The sequence below is a fragment of the Falco rusticolus genome, chromosome 5 (assembly GCF_015220075.1).
Source record: "Falco rusticolus isolate bFalRus1 chromosome 5, bFalRus1.pri, whole genome shotgun sequence".
Lineage (NCBI taxonomy): Eukaryota > Metazoa > Chordata > Aves > Falconiformes > Falconidae > Falco > Falco rusticolus.
This window is the reverse complement of record NC_051191.1, coordinates 64,393,580-64,413,240: the sequence shown is the minus strand read 5'-3', so window position 1 is coordinate 64,413,240 and position 19,661 is coordinate 64,393,580. Positions and strand designations below refer to the sequence as shown.

The 19,661-nt window shown below is 43.3% G+C and overlaps 1 protein-coding gene across 2 annotated transcripts in view; it reads right to left on the bottom strand.

Moving 5' to 3' along the window:
- Nucleotides 1-6,053: 6,053 nt before the first annotated feature.
- The window catches only part of CREB3L2 (cAMP responsive element binding protein 3 like 2), an 85,653-nt gene continuing 72,045 nt past the window's right edge, over nt 6,054-19,661 (bottom strand). For both annotated transcript variants that reach the window (XM_037388101.1, XM_037388100.1), the window contains exons 9-12: nt 15,860-15,959; nt 14,784-14,910; nt 13,886-14,111; nt 6,054-12,944 (exon numbers count right to left, since the gene is read on the bottom strand). In XM_037388101.1, coding sequence (XP_037243998.1) covers nt 12,869-12,944; nt 13,886-14,111; nt 14,784-14,910; nt 15,860-15,959 — 529 coding nt within the window. In that variant the 3' untranslated portion in view covers nt 6,054-12,868. The remainder of the gene's footprint in view (nt 12,945-13,885; nt 14,112-14,783; nt 14,911-15,859; nt 15,960-19,661) is intronic.

Genomic DNA, 19,661 nt, shown 5'->3' with positions numbered 1-19,661 from the left:
ATGCTCTCCCCGGGCAATCTCCATGTAGTCCGCTCCGAACAGAAGCACCCGGCTCCCAGGGGATACCTTTTGACACAGGCACCACATCGCCACTTAGTAAAATAGACTGCCCTCCTGCCTTGTGCCCTGCTTCTTCCTTTTGTTCATTATGGGAGATACAAAAACCTTCCACAGAGGCACCCAGGCGGGGCTATTTAAGCACACAGGCTGACAGTGACAAGAAGATTAAAAAGTACAGGAAAGGTCAAAGCCTGGGACTATACAGAAATTATACCAGGAATTATGCGCAGCCAGTGCTTTGTTTTCTGCATCCAAAATTTCTCCAAGGCAATGCGATGCAAAATAGAAAGACATAAGGACTAAAGAGGGGAGGCGTGAACAAATAGTGCCCTGCAGGGAAGGCACGCCCTGCAGGAACAGAGTTCAGAGGCCCCCCTTCCCCATGGGTGGCTTCGCTTCTTCCTTGTGATCCTTGTGCCACAGCACAGCCAGCGCCATGAGCAAAAGTCAAACAGGTAACAGCGTTTACCTGCTGCTTGTATGCACCAGCGTGCAAACCTTGCAAGATCTTGGGCAACAACCAGACTTAGGACAGCCAATAGGTTCTTTACACCTGGTTCTTGTTCCTTCTCCAACCCTATTTAAAGATTCAGCTTCTCCATACTCAGCACATACTGCATATACATTTTTCGCTTCAGTTCCAGCAATGACAGCCCTCCAAGCTAGCCAATTAAGTTTTCCCCTCCCTTGCTGGCAGTAGAGAAGGGTGATGAAAAGTAGATCTTTTTACTACAGTTCAAGTATTTAAAAGTTTAAACAACTTTCAAAATTACATCCTACCCCTATGCATAAATGATGTGTACATTATCTACATACATGTGTGCTTCTCCCAATATGTGTATCAATTTTCTCCCCAACCCCTCAGAGTGCTTTCAGTTCCTAATGAGGCACACAGAAGAAAGCATAGTTAAGAAAGGTAACATACAGCTTATTAGAAGGAAAACTAAAGGTCTTATGCAAAACTGTAAAAAGGTCTGGCTCCTGCTCTGAGCTGTGTGCAGAGATTCGCAGACTCTGGAACCATCAATGCCTTTTCCATGGAGAGATGGGACCTCCATTGGAAAGTCTTCTGCTGAACTTCCAGGGACATTAGCAACCAATGTTGCTAGTGAAAGCATCCAATTTAACAGCGTGTGACAACTGTTTTTTGCAGAAAAAAACTAAACTGTTTTGAGCTGGAACTGTTAAAGACCAGTTCAGACCTAGCCCAGCAGCCAGCTTCAAGGATGAGGAGTAGTGCCATAAGCCCCTCTCTCATCAATGGTATCTTAGAGTTTTTGTCGTTGGTGAAAACCGTACAATCTGTTGCTATGAGAAGATGCCAATAGCATGTGCAAAAAATACTTTAATTGCAAATTAATTTTACAGTTGGAGAGCAGAACCATATGCATCATCTCACAGCTTTATTCTTTTAGCCTTTGGTCCGCATGGGAACAGCTCTATGGCCTGTTGCCCCAGCTAATCGCTCCACCTCCCCCACAGCATCTGGAGCAAAGCCTGGCAACTAATTAGAATTTCCTACCCCCGCCTCCAGCAAACATCCATGCCACCGAGCCACATCCTCCTCCAGCACAAACCCTACTGTAGCTCCTGCTTGTCAATAACTGTTTTGCCCACATGACCACATTTCCACTGTGCTCCAGGATTACCTGGTTTTCCTCTGACGGCTGCAATTTGCATGACTCATTTGCAACATCAGGCGCTAAATTGACTTCCTATGCCTTTTTCTGAATATGAGCAATTATGACAGAATCTGAGGCTGGTGAAGGAAAGCCCTGCTTACACAATTACACCTGTGGCAGAGCTGTCAATTCCTGCAGTTTGAGAAATGCAGCAACAGCTGAAACTTCATCAGAGCATCGTGTTTGCTCCAAGATGTGGCTGCAGACATACTGCCGGATCAGGGGGGAAAGGATGAGCACAAAAATAGATTTTTAGCAGGTTTTGCCAGCATCTGGGATCATCGTGCTGGCAACAGCCTGAATTCCCACAGCCGAGATCTCATTTCTTAAGCTGGCGATTTGGCCAGGGGCTGGGCTGCCAGGTTAGGAGGAGCGCCTCGCATCCCTCTGCGGTGACTCCCCTGCTCATCTGGGAGAGCTGACAGGCTTCAGCAGGTGGGGAGCTCTTTTTCCTAGGTGGAAACTTCTACATGCCTTGAATAGCAGGGTTGGTGGTGGGAATGAAAGAGGAAATGCAGAGAAAGGAGGGAATTGAGCCTCTTGGAGTCAAGCCAAGGGATGGAGGTTTATTCCATTACTCACATGCCTGTTAAAACCCTTTCTGAACACTCCAGTGCGCACTGGCTGTGTGCACTGCAGTAAGTTTTATTCAGAGTGGAAGGGACTGAAAATCCTATTCCTAATGGAAAAGAGGTGAATATATGGAAAAGGGGAGTGGGGAAGAAAGGGATGAGGCAGCTTTACTTGTTCAGTGTGCCAGGGTAGCCAGTGAGAAGTCAGCCTACTTTAAATGTTCCGTATTCCTTAAGGTCATAAAAATTCATCGTCCAGAAGAACATATAAAAATACATATACCCATACACATGTGTACGTATGCATTTTCATCCCCTCGAGTTTTTATTCTTTTTTAACATGACTGAACAAACAGCCAGCTTCCCTTCCCAGATCCAGTGCTGACAGACAGGCCCACAAAAACATTCACTTTGGTCAGCATCTGAAGTTCAAGCAGGGCACTGCTTATCCATCAGGTAACTGAGGGATGCCGAGGCTTAACATGGAGTGAGCCACCCCCACCTCAGCAGACCACCCTGCTGGGCAAGCCGCTTCACCCTGCAGCTCTGCCAGCCCTGGATCCCATTAGCTCTGGTGAGTTACTATTTTCTGCTACATTCTATGTTTTTTTACCATTTTTAAGCTATTTCACAGTGCTGTTCCCCTTTTCACGCGCAGGCTGCCACAGCTAGAAATACACCCCGATTTTTGTTGTCAAGGTGTTCAGCAGGGGTGACAACAAGGGCCTGGCTTGGAAGTGCTGGGGTGCTGCCTCTTCACAAATACCATGGATCAAACCCAGGTTTTTACCAAACAGGTTTAAAAAAGAGGGCTTACAGCATTTCTTTAGGCAGTGGAAGTGAGACAACCCAGCAGACATGGCCTTAATCTACGCTGGTTATCTCTCCTCAGCTCTATCGCAACAAAGATAAGGGCCAGAACTTGCAATTTCCTCCTCACTGGAGATACACAAAAAAGTAATTTTATAGCAACATACAGAACTCATGTAAACACAACTTAATATTAATTCAGTAATAAAAAGTTGAACAAGTCAATCCTGGCTTCTTTGTGGACTGTTTGAAACCCACAAGATATACCCCACCCCCCCACCCCCAAACAATGAGAAATCAAATCATTTCACTTCAACTTTTTGAAGCACAAACTGAAGGGAGACAAGACACACAAGCATTATTCATTCTACACAAAGCGAAACATGCTTTTGGCTCCAGTTACTACTTCCTCTGGATCATCTTGCTTTGCTTAATCTCAGCACGCTTTATAGAGAGGAGGAAGCCACCACTGGCCTCATTTTACCAACTGGGAATCTGAAACATGGAGAAGGGTCAGCCAAATTCACCAGCATGCCATGAGCAAGACTAAATCCGAAGCTCATTTCCTTGGCCCCTATCCAGTGCACTCTCTCTACAGGATATGGCTCCTACAGAATTATTTTACTTATGGCAAAGATGCAAGCTTTTGCTCACTGCTTCTAAACTCCCAGCTAATGAGGTCCATGTTCTAGAAAAAACCCAAAAGAAATGAACCAGGAAAGGGAGTACTGGTAATGAATCTACCATGAATACCTCCAAGGATGGCAAAGTCTGTGATGTTGTAAAATAGGTACAAGCAATAGCTAACAGCAAAGGGTGAAGACTTACTACCCAAACCACACCGTGAGAGGCACTGCAAGCTGCATTTGGACACCCTTCCTCCTGCCCTGCCATGGGAATTAGCCTGAGAAACGAGTATCGAAATTCAGCCTTGAATTCAAACAGTAACATGCTTTTCAAAGAACAGCATGTACCGGAGGGTGATAGGTAGCAAGGCTGACAGCTCATCACCCAGCATTTCTCCGTTGTATGTGGGTTTCTTTTTTAATCACAGATTCCCTGCAGCATTGCCTGCTGCGTGATGCTTTAAGGGTAATAGTGAGACTCGAGGAGATTCTTAACCAATTGTTAATCACCAGCCGGTGTTTTGTATGCTTGGAGGAACTGAGCTCAGCTAAAACTAAGCTGAGGGTAACTTCCCCAATCAGTCACAGTTTGATGATTTTCCTCTAAAAATGTTGTATGTATGGCTTGATGCTGCTAAGAATTGCGCTGCATCAATAGTTCTGGCAAGTGAAATTGCCTGTTCAGAAAGCAAGGGGCACCCAGCTGCAGCAGGAGAAAGACGGCGGCTGCAGTGACCTCTGAAACAATGACAGCAAAGGAGTGGGATGCAGAACTTCCAAGGACAAAGTAAAGCCCTTCTACCCCACCTTCCAAGGGAAAGCACCACAGACCTTCTTCATTCAGGCACAGAAACCAAATTTTGTGAGAAAGAACTGCTTCATCATCTGCTGTGACTGAGGCGGGGCTTAGATAATGTGGCTGATGCTGGAACCGTGCTTCGCCTGGGAGAGCTGTTCTGTTACAGCACTGCGTGGAGACTGTGTGCGCAACAGGACTGACAAAAAAACCTGGCCACGTGAAAAACCAACCTCTCATTCCAATGTCCTTTTCTTGTGACAGTGAATGGTGGTGGTCAGCAAAGACAATCCTTGGGATAAAAGCACCAGAGTAGAGCTTTTTCCTTCACTGCCAACTTCTTCTGCTACTTTAACCTCTTCAGCCCAAAACCAAAGCTTTTCTGAAAATCAGCACCAGCCACAAACGTAGTGCAGGCCAGGGTGTTCCGATTTTCATGGTACACTGCCTTCCCCAACCTCTAAACAGCCTTTTATAAAAGGCCTTGAAAAGGAGGCACCAAAGCCATCTGTCACACTTCCATTTTCAGTTCAGTAAAGCTAGAACTATTACTTCCATCGCTAGCAGTTCCTGCAGAGGAGAAGCTGTTGGTTGCTCTCGTATGGATGCACGGTACTCCAGATATAAGGTCTCTTTCCTAGTAGAAAGCTAGTGTAATACAAATGACTATACCATTTACAAAGCCAGCTCTGCACGGGGTAATTTTCTTATCTGCACTAGGTCATTCACCGCCAAGTTCCCTGGGTGGCCAGCACAGCCACGGAGTCCCCAGACTGGAAGAAATCAGGTGTTTTCTTTTCCACGTCTACTCAAAGTAGCAAAGGTTAATTCTGTTCCCCTGGCTGGGTGCTGCTTCTGCACTGGTGGACAATGTCGACTGTTCACACAGGCAAAACAGCAGCTTCTGAACTGCTGGAGGCAGCTCCTGAGGTGACGCAGAGTAAGGGAAGGAGCAGAGGCCAGCAGAGGACCCAACCCCTAAAAGCCAAAGCAGAAAAATCTCTTTTAGGAGATTACTTCAGTTTAAGCAATTAGCTGCCCAGCATCAAGTCAGTGCAGGGAAAGGCCTTGCCTTGCAGGGGGGCTATTTGGCCCATACGAATCAAGCTCCAGCACGCTCTAGCAGACAGGTATCATCAGGCTGAAGCTAGTGCCTCCTTGAGCATCAGCCTCCCTGGATCCCACTTTTAGAGAGAGACAATTCAATATTAATGGGGCTGTATCACACAGTTGCACTCAAGTGCCATTATCCTTATAAAACACCATCAGCCTTTGCCTAATTTCCACCCATTGACAGACACAATTCTCCCCTAATTTCAAAAAAAGAGAAGGGGTTGCCAGCTTCAGTAAAAACACACACTGCTGCTTGTAACCCCTCTGTCTAGCAATGTGCTGAAGTACTGGTAGTTCTGCTGTGCGAAGATGGACGCATTGTGCGCAGCGCCACACTTGGGAAAGCCAAGGGACCAGAACTTTTCCAACCATTAGGAAAGCAAACAAGTTGCACTTGCTTTTTCTACAGAAAATATTTATTTGCAGGAAATGAAAAGCATAACATACTTCGCTACATACATGTTTAGGCTACAAAAGCAGGTAGTCTGCCCTCCCATAGAATCAAGCAGACGATTTAAAAAGGAAAAATAGCAATTTCTTTCCACCCAATGGACATGTTTGCAGTGTGAAAAATCAGGTGGGACCGTATCCAGATGACAGAGCTTGTACAAAAATAGAGAGGCCACTGAACACACATACACAGAGTTAAATAGACTTGTGGCAAAAGAACAGAGATACCTGCAGTCAGAAGACGCTCCAATGGAGTTTACCAAGGAGTTTAGGGGGTGTGTGCTTTTTGCAGTAGTATCACTGTTCTTTTAATCTTAGATTGTTTTAAATCTTTGCACAAACCCATACTGTATCCACATGAACAGAAGGAAAGGGAAATAACAGCTGGAAAGCCTTAAGGGTGTCACACGAAGAGTAACTTGGAGTCACAAGCTATTGTTTTGCATGGCCCAGGGCAATGGCTTTGGCCCTGGATATGTATTTCTCTTCAGAAGGGTAACATCAAGTAATAAGACCAGCAAATCTCAGGGAAACTGTGATGTACTTGCATCACGGCATGGCCCTCTGAGAGCAAACTGCTTCCCCTTGCTGGCATCTTGCTGTGCCCGCATGGTGGTCAGGGCAGTAGTGCTCCCTCCCAGGAGGGGGTAATCTTCAGGTACTCTCCCAGAAGACCAGCTCAATAAAATGACTTTCCTTGAGCCATCAGCTCCCAGGGGCCACTTTTTAAGGCTAATTTACACCATTAAAACAAAAGAAACAAAAAAAAGCATTCAAAGCCATAACTCTGCAGAACAAAAATGACACCAGAAGATACAATCAAACCTAAAGTAATTATTTTTTTTGTACCAAACAGAGCTGTCCTACAGAAAGGCCAGACAGTCTATGCATACACGCAAAATGACAGTGCAACAACTTTCAGTCTACAATTACTAATAGCACACACTTCAGACAGCAATTCACATGACTGTTTCATGAGTGCTCGGTGAGATGGAATGTGAACAGGTTTCAGACAGAAACACCTGGACTTTCTGTTGCACCAAGTGGAATGTGTCCTGTGTGTTCAGGTAGATGCCTTTACTTAGTGATGCTTACTGCATTAAGAAAACAACTCTGCCTTTTTGTTTTTTTAAAGTTACTCACCATGCACACATGCACAGATACACACACACTCGCACTCATTGTTGCTAACTGTACAAATGAAAAAAGCAAGACACTGTTACATCAGCACCACTGAATTAAGATCTGATATGGCAAAGTCAGATACGAGCAGAGTTCTGTTAAAAGAAACTGATTACCTGCCTCTGCTTCCCCCTCTCTCCCTTCCACTCCCTTAATTATGGGCTACGAAAGTTCAAAACGATTTTTTCCTGCTGGTTGGAAGGGAAAATGGCATATACCATAAAGGTCAGGTATGCATAAATAGGACTGTTTAGTATTAAAGAGCAAGGGGAAGACTAAAGCTAAAACAAGGGGGGAACTAATGAAAAAGACTATCACTGCTGATTTATGGAATCAGGGACTAGAATGTTCCCTGTGACATCAGGATTCCCTTCACCTGCCATTTCTTTTCTGTAAAATAGATCTACAAATCCAGGTTGCTTGTGTTTTCTTCTCACTTATTCAGTTCCAACTCTTGGAGAAAGATTAAGGATACTGGCTTCAGGGCAGAGAAGAGAATACTGCTAATAAAGAATATCCAGCCTCCATTTCAGCATCACAAACGAGGGTTTCCTGCAAGATGCAATCTTTCCTATGTAGGAAGTGCATTCATATATATATACACCTTGGCAAAGCAGGAAAAGGCCAGACCTGAAAACCACAAAACCAAATAGCAATCTCCCTCACAATCCTGGAGTCTCCAATGGATGTTGATCACCTAAGCAATGTGGTACTAACTGGGATCACAACCTCAACATATCCCCGAATGCCCACTGTCATTTTGTTGGCCACAAGAAAGCTACAATGTCCTGGCTCATTGACTGAATCCTTTCATCTTATTTGTAAAGGCCTTAACACACAAGCCAGTTCATTCATCTTTGCAACCCCCCAGAGTTGTTTATTCTTAACGCTATAGTGAAAAGCAGCAACACATCATAGCACTACACTTCTATAGGCTAGTAGAACTTCTGTTGTTACAGATTACTGACCTACCGTTTCACCTTCAGAATACATAATGTTCCCCTTCTAATTAGTGACTTGAGAAAGAAGTATTTTAGTCACCAGGAGTATAAAAATACTCTGTATACCTCTGTTCTTAGCTGCGTGGGTTTTGTACAATGGCCTCTTGGCATAAGCTAGAATCTAGAGCCCAAATACTCAGTGGAAATCCCTCCCAACGCAGCAATTAGTATCGTTCATTTACTTGACCTACATTCTAAATGCGTCTAGACAGAATTCACCACTGATAGTTTGGGGGATGGGAGCAGAGAGGTGGGTTGGTTTCTTTAGCAGGAAAAAAAAAAAAAAAAGAAGAAAAGTTTTTAGATTAATTTTCAGCTCTATATTAGAAAAATCAAGAATACATTGAGATACACTGTTACACAGAGAGATATGGCAGAGGTCCCCTGCCAGTATAAACCAGACCTGCAGCCTCCAAAAGTTGTATAACGACAAGCAGGCTGTGTCGTAGCAGCTGGGATCTGGCCTAAGAACCTCAGCCCAGCCTAATCCATTATTAGTCTGTGCTGCTGAAAAATATTGAATGGTACGGATGAAATAAGCGAAATGCAGCAAAGAACTATAAATAGCCTGGGGAAAAAAACTCAACAATACCTACACACTGACAAGGTTAGAACTGTCACATGCCCTCTGCTGATGCTTTTAAAATATATATAAAAAAATAATGCCCTACATTCCTTCATAGCTTATCTCCCTAGAAGCAAAGACCCAACAGATCTAGACATGCTTTAAAGCTACAGGACAAAAGGTAAGTTTATTAGTGTGCATAGAATCACGCTACAAGAAGCACAACATTACAGCTGAAGACTCTAAGGATCACTTAAGTCCTCTAGCGGAAATGGAAATTAAGTAGCACATAAGGCCTTTGCCTACCCTGTCCATACACACACATCCTTCTACAGCACCAAGTCACTGATCACTGGAAAAAGTATACTGGCAGAAGGCTAAGACCTCAAGTAATATAGCTGAGCTAATTAAAAGCACTTTTACTGGCATCTTCCCTGAATACGCATTACTACTCCTTCCCTATGCCCTTAGCACAGAGCACATACAGCTGCCTCTCCACGTGGTCCGCAGTGCATCAACGTTCACCCTCGGGCTGCTGAGGCTGGCAGTGCAATTGCATGTGTCCTGCCTCCTCCGTCCCCCTGCTAGATACGTAACATGGGCATAAACCACCTCTGGAGATGGTGAGGTCTTTGTCACATAACAGCCTGTGGGTAGATAATGACAGGAGATTCTTTGGCCCCTAGTATCTAGCAGATAAATCTGTTGTATTAAGGCCCCTGAAGAAAAATTATCACAAAAATACCAAAGTAAAGCAAAGGTTTTCCTCACTATAAAGAAGTAACATTTAATATAATAAATCCCCAAGCAATGTGTGTGCTAGGTCAAGAGATTCCCCGAAAGAATATCTAAAAATAACTTAAAGAATTACACAAATTAAGATTATATATTATCAAACCGTTACAAGAAAATTAGTATGGCCATACTGGCTTGGATGAATTAGTTCAGAGGACTGACCGAGACTGTGGCCAGTTTAAAATGCTCCCGATGAAACCATGACTATCTCCCAATCAGATCTGAACCGACATGCCCAATTTAAGCAAAAAAAAGGGCAAAGCTTTAATGGTGACTAGTGCAGTAGGTTTCAGAGAGAGGGGATTGTCTAGTGTTTGTGAAATCATCTGTCCTTTAAGTACTGAGAAATAATTCAATTTTGGTTTTAATACAGCAAAGTCAGCTGTATCTGCAAGAGGAGGTGTTCCATTTAATGGGCATGAGCTCAGGCAGAGCGGCCTCCTACTCACGCACAGCGCAAACTGCAAAAACTAATAGGAGCAGTGCTGGGCTTGACAGCATGGGGCCTCTTTTGCAGAAGACTTGAGCATTCAGTTGCCCCCAGAGGTGGCAAACCATGGGTGCTCTGAAAACAAAGACCATTTAAGGAATTTTCTAAGCTATGATCTTGCCCGCTTACACTGACCAGCCATACCGTAAATGGAAGGGTCAGTCCCAGCTTTCTCCTGCCGCTTTGCTGACCTCATGTGGCTAAGCAATGCAGCCATCCCTTGTGGCACCCACCAGTGCTCGTTATTTACATGAAGCCTTAAATCGTAAAAAAAAAAAAAAAAAAAAAAAAAAAAAACCAAAAAAACCCCCAAAAAACCAAAAAAAACACAAAAAAACCCAAAAAAACAAACCATACAAAGTTGTTGGTGGATACTGGAATGACTCAGAGGACTCAGCAGGATCACTGTGAAGGGAAAGATACTTTAGGGAGGAGACTGACCCATGCCGAGAAGGGAACACTTGCAAAATAGACTACAACAGCATTTCTCCTCTCATTGCCACCAAAGATAAAATAACAAAAAGGCACTTGCATAGAGGAATAGGGCATTACCTAAAAAGTACATCTGTACACCAAAACTCATCACTAGCTCACGGAGTCAGACTCACGTTTCACTTCCACTAATGTGAAACACCTTCTTAAAATGGTACAGTGGGGACTGATCCACAGCCCCTTGTAATTCACTGAATTCCTTCCATTCATTTCACTGAGTTTTGAGTCAGTCCTGAAGGCTGCAAATAGGATACTGAAGGAAGAAAGTCCAAGGAGAATGAAGAACAAGAAAGGAGCTGGTGTGGCAGCTGCTGTAATAAAATACAAATCCAATATTTTACAAAATAGAATACTTGCAGGAAATATCTACTGTACATGGTAAAAAATTACTTGTAAGGCTAGGTTAGTTTTTCCCTTATTTGTCACTAGGAAAAAAAAAAAAAAAAAAGAAGAAAAAAGAGCTTCAAAGTTCGTTATTCTTTTTTTAAATTGACTTCTGGTAAACTGTAAAGTAGCTATGCTAGCCTGCTAAATTAGAATTTTCACATTAAATCCATCCTCAATGGAGTCCGAGCGCCCTTCTGTAGTAACCAGACAAAACTCTGCTCAAATCCTGGGGTAGGTTCAACTGTGCCACTGCAAGAAGCACAGCTCAGGCAAAGGCATGACCAGGGCACTGAGGGAGGGAGAACCCTTAAAGGCAACAGCTGCCTGGGACAAGGAGGAAACAAAGCAGGGAGAAGAGTACTAGACCAGGATCGGACCTGAATACTGCTCTTGGCTTTTCCACTGAACTTGGGCCAGTCTTTTCACCTCCCTGTGTACCCATCTCATTCCTCTTTTGCCTTGTTTCCTGCCTAAACACTCAACTCCTCAGGCCAGCGGCTCTCTTGCCATACAGTTAAGACAGTATCTACCACTGCCAGCCCTGAACTGTGCCTAGCTGGAGCACGTCTTTTCTGCTAAGCGGTTGGTCCAAGATCACATCTCTGGAAAAGGAGGTACGAGGAAGATAAGACACATGGCTTTATTTTAGGGCAACTCAAGTTTAGGGGGCGGGAATGGGTGAATATTTTGTGTCTCATATCAGAGTTCGCCCAGACCACTTGCAGGGTTAGGGAAGCTCAGTTCTCTTCATTGCAACTGCCTGAACAAAATTTTGCAAAGCTAATAAATACTATTTACAATAGTAACAGGAAGATGGCAAGGAAAGGAAAATACAGGACAATCTGAGACCAGGTCTACGTAAGAAATTCCATCAATGCATCTAGAAGCTAATAAATTAAAACCATATGGTCCTCTCAGGAGGCACTTCTGATTTAAGCCTTACATTGATTTAGTTTATTGGGAAGGAACTGTTTTAAGCTAAATAGATTAGCCTTAAGCAGACTAAAGGACATCCATCCAAAACATTGCATAAATTTAACAAAACCTGCTTTCTAAACAGATTTAGAAAAACTAGTGTAATTCTCCCACACAAAGTGTGACAAGACAGCAACTGATCTTTGCTTGAATTCCACAAGGGTGGAAGCAGTAGGGAAGCCTACCGGGACTGCTTTCAACCCAGAGAAATTTACCCCACGAAATGATAAGGAGGCTGGAGGGGAGAAGAGAAAGAGCTAGGGGAGGACAATTCAGCATCGTCATTGCCCACCCCTCTCCTGCCCATGTTAACTCAGCAGTATCAGGGCCCTTTCTTGTCCCTTCAGAAGCAGGCTATATACGTGCTTCTCAATACCCCCCAAAAGGCTCAGGTGCTGTAGACCAATAGGCATGGAGCTGTGGATAGATTCAGAGCTGCACCATGCTGCACCTCCTCTTTCTCTCAGTTATCTCCTCCTAAGAAACCTATCATCCCACATGTTCCCATTGGTTTTGCGTATTCATTTTTCTACAGAAAGAATCTTTGTGTTCAGATTAGGATATGTGCATGCACGCACGCACACACACCAGTCACCGGCACACTGCTGGCATCATCTGCCATCATAATTCAATCCTGCCCTTGCAGTATTAGACAGGAAAGGAATAAAAGCAAAGACAGGGACTGTGTGTGAAGTGAGGAAGGGAGTTACAAAGACAAGAGATCCCATCTGCAGTCACAGCCTCACCAGTCGATGCAGAAGTTGAACTCCTCTCTTTTGTGCTTTGGTTCACTGAGGATGACTAGTCAGGGGGGACTTTGGTTGACAATATGTGGGAAAGAGGGAAGTCAAGAAAAAAGGTCTTATTTATTTTTAAGAGGTGGCATTGACTCTTCTATCTATTTCAATTATCTTCAGTGTTTCATTTCCTTCTAGTTCAGAGCTGACTCTGTAGGGAACAAAAAAACCAAAACAATAAAGGTTAACACTAACAGTTAGTCATTTTTAAAAGCACCTATCATGCCTGAACTGGCTAATGCTAAGACGACACTTAGCATTTATCAGGTACTTGTTAGTTGGAGGATGGCAACACACTAAATTAGTCATCTCTTTGGCTCTAGGTATAACTTTGACACCATGCTCAGAAGGCATGCTTGGGGTGACATGGCTCATCCTAGACATCAGAATACCATGCTTCCAAACAAAATTCCTCTCTCCACTGGTTGGTGTGCTTGCTACTGCTTGTTAGCAGAGACCAAGATCTGGGCCAACAGGACAGTGGCAGGACAAGAACAGGTACAGTGGAAAGAAAACTGCACACACATATTAAAACCAGTGAATCTCTCTCTTTTCAGAGGCCCCAAAAACTTACACTTATGCTTAACAAAAAAAAAAAAAAAATCACTACGGAATGCTGTGTTAAGTAGTTCAGATAACTTTACAGGTCTGTCTCTTACAACAGAGTCCGGCAAACTTTCCACAGTAATGCTTTAGTAAGATCACTGCTGCAAGATGCTGCAGCTCTTTACACCCTAACCTCATAGAAAGCCCAGTGAGTCACAGCCTCACACTTCCACGCAACTGGCAAAAGCTTATTCCTTCAGAAGACACAGAAGTTAGTGCTTAAAGAAGTGGGCAGGCACAACTAACAGGCTTACAGGGGTTACGTTTTTGGCAGAAGCACTGAGGAGTTCAGTAGCTGTATTACTACAATATTGTTGCAACCACTTTTCCAGAGTAACAACAACTTTGCCTGTAGGCTCTCCAGACAGAGACCAAGCTCTTCATGTTTCACAGTTCCCAGCGTAGCTGAGCCTCTAGTCTTATTGCTGGCCCACAGGCACAAATGACAGTGACACCTGTATGACAAGCAGCCCAACCTGCACTCACCTGTGCTGCTGCAGGCCCAGCAGCACCGATTTCTCTAGCCTCGTCTCGTTGGCTATTGTGAACTGCATGATATCATCCTGCTGTGTCCCTGGCATGGCTTCCAGGGACAGTGCTGCATACTTGGAAGTGTCTGCTTGCCTGTCATTGCGATCTGCAAAGGAGATCGGGCTTGACGACTCCTCCAGTTGGTGAGGCTCTTCATAAATTAGCAGACTCCTTGACCTCACTGCATACAAAGACAAGGCAAAAAGACACGAGAAACAGGCAGCTCAGAGAACAGCCGTGGTCATTTTAGGAAATGGAAACTGTCAGAGCAGAACTAAAGGTGCAGAGGTCTTTTCTCTTGATAGTGATTAATTGGTAATTTGATAGCTGAGGAAAGATACCACAGTGGTGGTTCAGGCAGCGATCAAAAAGCTCTGAATTATTCACAGAACAAGAACAAAGTGAAACAATCACTTCCATAATATACATTGAAAGCAACTGGTTCACGATGAGTATGTAATACTAACAGTTTCCCACTCAGTCCTTGGACTCTTAGTTGACACTAGCAAAGGAAACACCAGCTGATATCAGTTGGTTATTTTAACAGTACGAATGTTTGCTACCAAGTAGAAATACTGCTACTTTTTACGACCACTAGCTTTAATTCCACAAACAGAAACAAAACTGATTTAAACAGAAGCAGACTAGTGAGGAAAAGGCTTTGCTTGTGTTTATGGAGCCTGCTACCATCAGCATACCTTGCCAAACCATCCTCCTTTGAAAAACACAGGTGTATCAAGGAATGGCTGGCTAAGGAGCAGAGGTGCTTGAGGAGGGGATTAGGGATGCGGGTGGAAGACAAGTGCCGAAGCACAACCAAGGAAGGAGCAAGACTAGGATAGTTGTCACTTACCAATGGAGTCTGTGTAGGACTCTGATGAGGAATGCTGCCTGGGCAACACCATCTTTGTAGCAGAAGGATACGGCCCATAGCTCTGAGAGAAGCTGCCAAAAACTACTGCAAAACACAGCACCACCATCTGGCAAAGGGAAGATGCCAAACAGGTAAGTGCAGTAGCTCCTGACCCACATGCACACATCAAAACTAAGAATCAACACAACGCAGATCTAATATTTTTTTCAAAACAAGTAATTTGAGGCTATTTTCATCACTACGTACAGCGCCTCTTAGCAAAGGCATATATACAATAACAATTCAGTGCTTCAAAGGGCAATTTTCAACACCGGAGTTTGTTTTCAACGTCTGCCACCATTTTGGCCTGTCATCTTACTTCCAGAACTGAAAAGCAGACACAGCCGCCACGTGTGTGTTAGAGATATTCTCAGGAATTTCTAAGGCTATTTCTGCTCCTGGCCCCAATCTTGCTTCAAAGTGCAGAGAGGGTAGCAGACTAGAAGAACAGCTTAAGTCTTGAAAATAATTTCCATCAATTTATAGCACTAGTATAGAGGGAACTTGCTGGATAAGTGTAAGGAGGGAAAAGGGAAAAGTTTCATTCTAACTGTTTATTTATCCTGACTACTATTACTGAAATAGGACAGAGTTAGATTTACAGCCTTATGTAAAATATGACTTTTTATTTGGATAAGCAAGTTTATTTTTACTGGTATCAAAAGAACTGCGCATCAAAGGTCACCCTCGTTTTCATTTTACAATCCTAGACATTATTTCTCACATACAATATTGTAGGAAATAATAAAACAGGTCACTCAGAGGAGCAGTGCTGCTTTTATCACCACAGCACCCAATCAAAAGGACAGGCCCGGTCTCCTCCAGAATTTAATGCCTTCCCACCACCATTAATCTTCATCAGCCAGGAGTCTCACCTACCTCAGAATTAATTCCCAAATTATGAAGAGAAGATTCCCAAGCTGAGAATTTGCAAGTGAGGGGCTTTGCAGAACTGCCTTTGAGCAGTGGAAAAAGATTCTCATTCCCCTGTAATTCCTCACATTAGGGACACTCACCATAAGACAGGTCCCTGTCTGTGTGCTAGCTGCCTTACACGAACGGGACACTTTCCCAGCAACCATGGCTTGGAGCCTCTGCAACTGCTGCAGAAGTGTTCTGGAAAGCAAAGATAACAGACAAGCATCACACACCCCAATCTGCTTGCTGGTTAAATAGTTTTTTGCTTCAAATTCCACAGCTGGCAGTAACACAGCATTTAATATAAAGTACAGATAGTTAAAAGTCTTCTCCTTGAAGTTTGATGCGAGGAGTGTTTTCCATTTTACAAAGTTTTTACATGTATTAACACCAGAACTTTCAAAAAGCTCTTTTGTCTTTCCCTCAGTTGACGTCCTGAAAAATGATTTCTTTAGTACTTTCAGAAAGCTCTTGTAAGTAAAAATTGTTTTCAGTGTTTCTAGAAGAAATTATTCTGGTAAGCTTACAAACAACTGAAACTGATCTACATGCAAGTGACTAGATGCATATCAACCTGATTCTGTGTCATGAATTCAGCAGGAGTTTCACCATTCCTTGAAGAGGTGCAGAAGCAAGTTTGTAACTGCTCAAAGTAGTGGTAGAGGTACAGCTACCTCATTTTTTCTGAAAACGTGCTGTACAGCAGTTTGGACCACATGCTGGACCATTTTCAAAGAGAAGGTCTTAAAGCCAGATACAGGCACAGACTCCACTTCTCAAATTCATTTATTAAATAAAACATTTGACTGCTATTTGCTAAATCCTCCAGGAGCTGAGAAAAATCACAGATGCTTCAAGTGACTACTCTGACTGTGTATTCCAGAGGTCCCAACCACAATCGCGATTCTCTTGTGGTCAAATTCAACACTCCCCGACCAGGATGATACTCATCTGTCTTTCTGGCTGATTTTCTTCTACAGTATCATCAATTATGACTGTCAGGATACTAGTAATTTAAATGGGAAATGACATCAAAGTATGATTGATATAGGATTTTCACAGAAGTTTTCATTTTGTTTTCATTAAAGCTTTTTAACAGATGAGGAGTAACACAAATGTCTGTCGTCCTCAACACAAATATAGTACAATTTTGTATCAAGATGTTAAATTTGCTGTTTGTTTCCAATGTTACTTTTCAATTCTCCTGTAAGTCTCTCAATCTACTGCGGAGGATAACCCCCACAAAACTTGAGGCAACAGCTTTGGAGGCTGTGACATCAAAAGCTAAAGCAAGAAGCAAGGTCAGGATGTCAGAGAAACTAGGATTATTTTAAGATCAAGTTGGCTAAAAGCTATTGTAGGACAGACCCAGAGGTGCCTTCACAGCTCAATATACACTGGTCTGCCTATTATTATAGATTTTTTTAATTATCAATGCTCATTGCTAATTAGGGTTTAATGATTCCAAGGACTTCAGGAATGCTTTCTGAAATGAGCACAAGGCATGCTCACAGCAGGTATATCTGGGCCAGCAGATCCTTCTCAACTTATTAAGGAAGGATGTCTTGCATACTCTTGAGAGCATGGTTTATCCTGCAACTCAGTATTTAAAAAAAGAAAGTGATTAGTCTAATTCAGTCCTTTACTCACTATTAGAGACACCACAGGCAAATTAAGATATTAGAACACTGTCCATCACGTAAATGAGACCATCCTAATTCCCTGGGAAATTCTGCATCTTTCCCCAGTTCCTCCTCACATCCACTACATGGCACAGGGTTCACAAAGACTTGTGTATGTGGTATATATAATTTTCCAGTATAGAAATTACTGCATATAATATTCCCACCATATGACACCAGCTATGTTATACAGCAATGCCTCATTAACCTTGTGGTTTCTGTGCTGTTATAGAAGACTAAATCTTTCCTGTTTGGGGCCTGAGTTACTGGGCTCGACACAGAACAGCTCTGCAGAGGGAGGAGGAAGGAGCTCTCCTCCTCCCCAGCTCCGGGGCTGGCAGCAGCAGCAGCCTTGAAATGCTGATCACTCTTGCCACTTTTGTGGAGGCGTCAGTGAGAAAACAGCTAATGGCTGGTGGGGAAATCAACAGAAAAGAGGCAATTCTCATTTTGCTCATCTCTGCCTTTTTGTGTCGAATTTATAAAACCTGCTGGGCAGAGTAGTCTCAGAGAGCTGATTCCAAAACACTCTCTTTTTGGAAAGTATAATTAGGCACGTATCCTGAGGTCTCCTATATACAGAGGAAGATTCATCCCCCAACTTATTTACCAACTGCCTTCATATAAAACCTCTTTCTCCCCCCAGTAATTTGTATGTTTGAGCAGAGCTACTGTCTTTTCAACAGACAAGGACTCAGTGTCGGGAGTCATGAGGCTACAGGTGCATTTTCAAACTAAGAGCAAAAGCCGAGGCGAGGGCAAGAAACAAGCTTGTTCAGAGATGATACCAGCTTACTCTGCTACTGCCAAAATAGGGCACTCCTTGGTGCTTTTATTCTCTATTTGAACCTGGCATGGCAGAATACTTGATTCTGAGGTCAAAAGATCTCTTTTCCCACGCAAAAGCTGCCTTCGTTGCTACTGGATGGCTGCAGGCATAATCTGGACTAAGAGGGAAAAGGAGCAGCTCTCTGCTCAGCAGGACAGGTACCTCAGTCAAACTAAGATGCTCCCTCTACATAGCAGCAGGAAGGCCACAAATGCTTTTAGTGAAACACACAGCCTATGGCTAAGTCCTAACAGGAGGAAATGCAATCCCAAGGCAGCGTGCATAAGGGGGTTTGCACCCACAGGGATTATTTTCACTGTGTCTGACACATTTCCCAGTGATATTCAATTAGAGGGTCACCTCCGTAGGAGGTGTGAACGTGCTTTCACGCTTTTCTCTGCCAATGGAAGCACCTCATAGGAAAGCTGTAAAGTGACTGAAGACTCCTGCTCTCCCTTCCACACACTGCCAGCAAATTCACTCTGCCTATGATGTCTTGTTTTCGTTATGCACATTCACATATTCATCTTCAGAAGAGCCCCTTCCGTGACCAAAGTAAGGAACAAGTCAAGGCTTTCCCTCTGCTTCCAGTGACACTTTGATTAAGGAGAGAAAATCTGTCACTCCAGGATCTAGCTACCTGGAAGGCTCCCTCACTTCAGTGTTTAAGTTTAAAATCCAATATAAATTTAAACAAAAAAAGACAGTTTCTAGGGGACACCAAACACTGTTTATTTTGATCAAGACTTTTCAGAGACTTTATCTACTTTGTAAGAAACAACACCTGATTTTGATAAGGACAGAGAAAAATTATCCTGTCTTCCAACTCTACACACAGATGCCTTCTCTGCCTGTCTTCTTTGTAGGAAAGAGAGCAAATCTCAAAGTAAGGTTTTTGCTGAAAGACCAAAATACCCCAAAGCAGAAAAAAGTCCACAATCTTTCCTCATTTGAATTGCAAAGAAAAAAATTGAACAATTTTTCATCAAAGATGTTTCAGCACTAAAAACACTGTCCTGCTGCTTTGAAAAGAAGGAGTCACTCCCGGGCTGCCATGCTTTGTCATGTGTTATAAGGGTGGCCTGAAATGAAGTGCAAGATACCTCATTGCTTAAATCCAGGTCCTTCACTCCTTGAAAATGACTTGGTAAATTACTTCACCAGCCTCAATAACAGAAAAGTCAAGCAAATCAGTGAAGTCTGGCAGCTTTGGTGCTGATAAACCCTTGGTGGGTAAGACTGATACACAATTCGATCTTTAGATGACTGGGAGTCATAATAATAGGTTGAGCAGGAACATGAGAAATGGAAGAACATCCCAGCTGTATTTATAAAGTCACTGACTTTAAGGTGCCTGTCAGAGTGGAGTTCTACACAACCTGCTAGTCA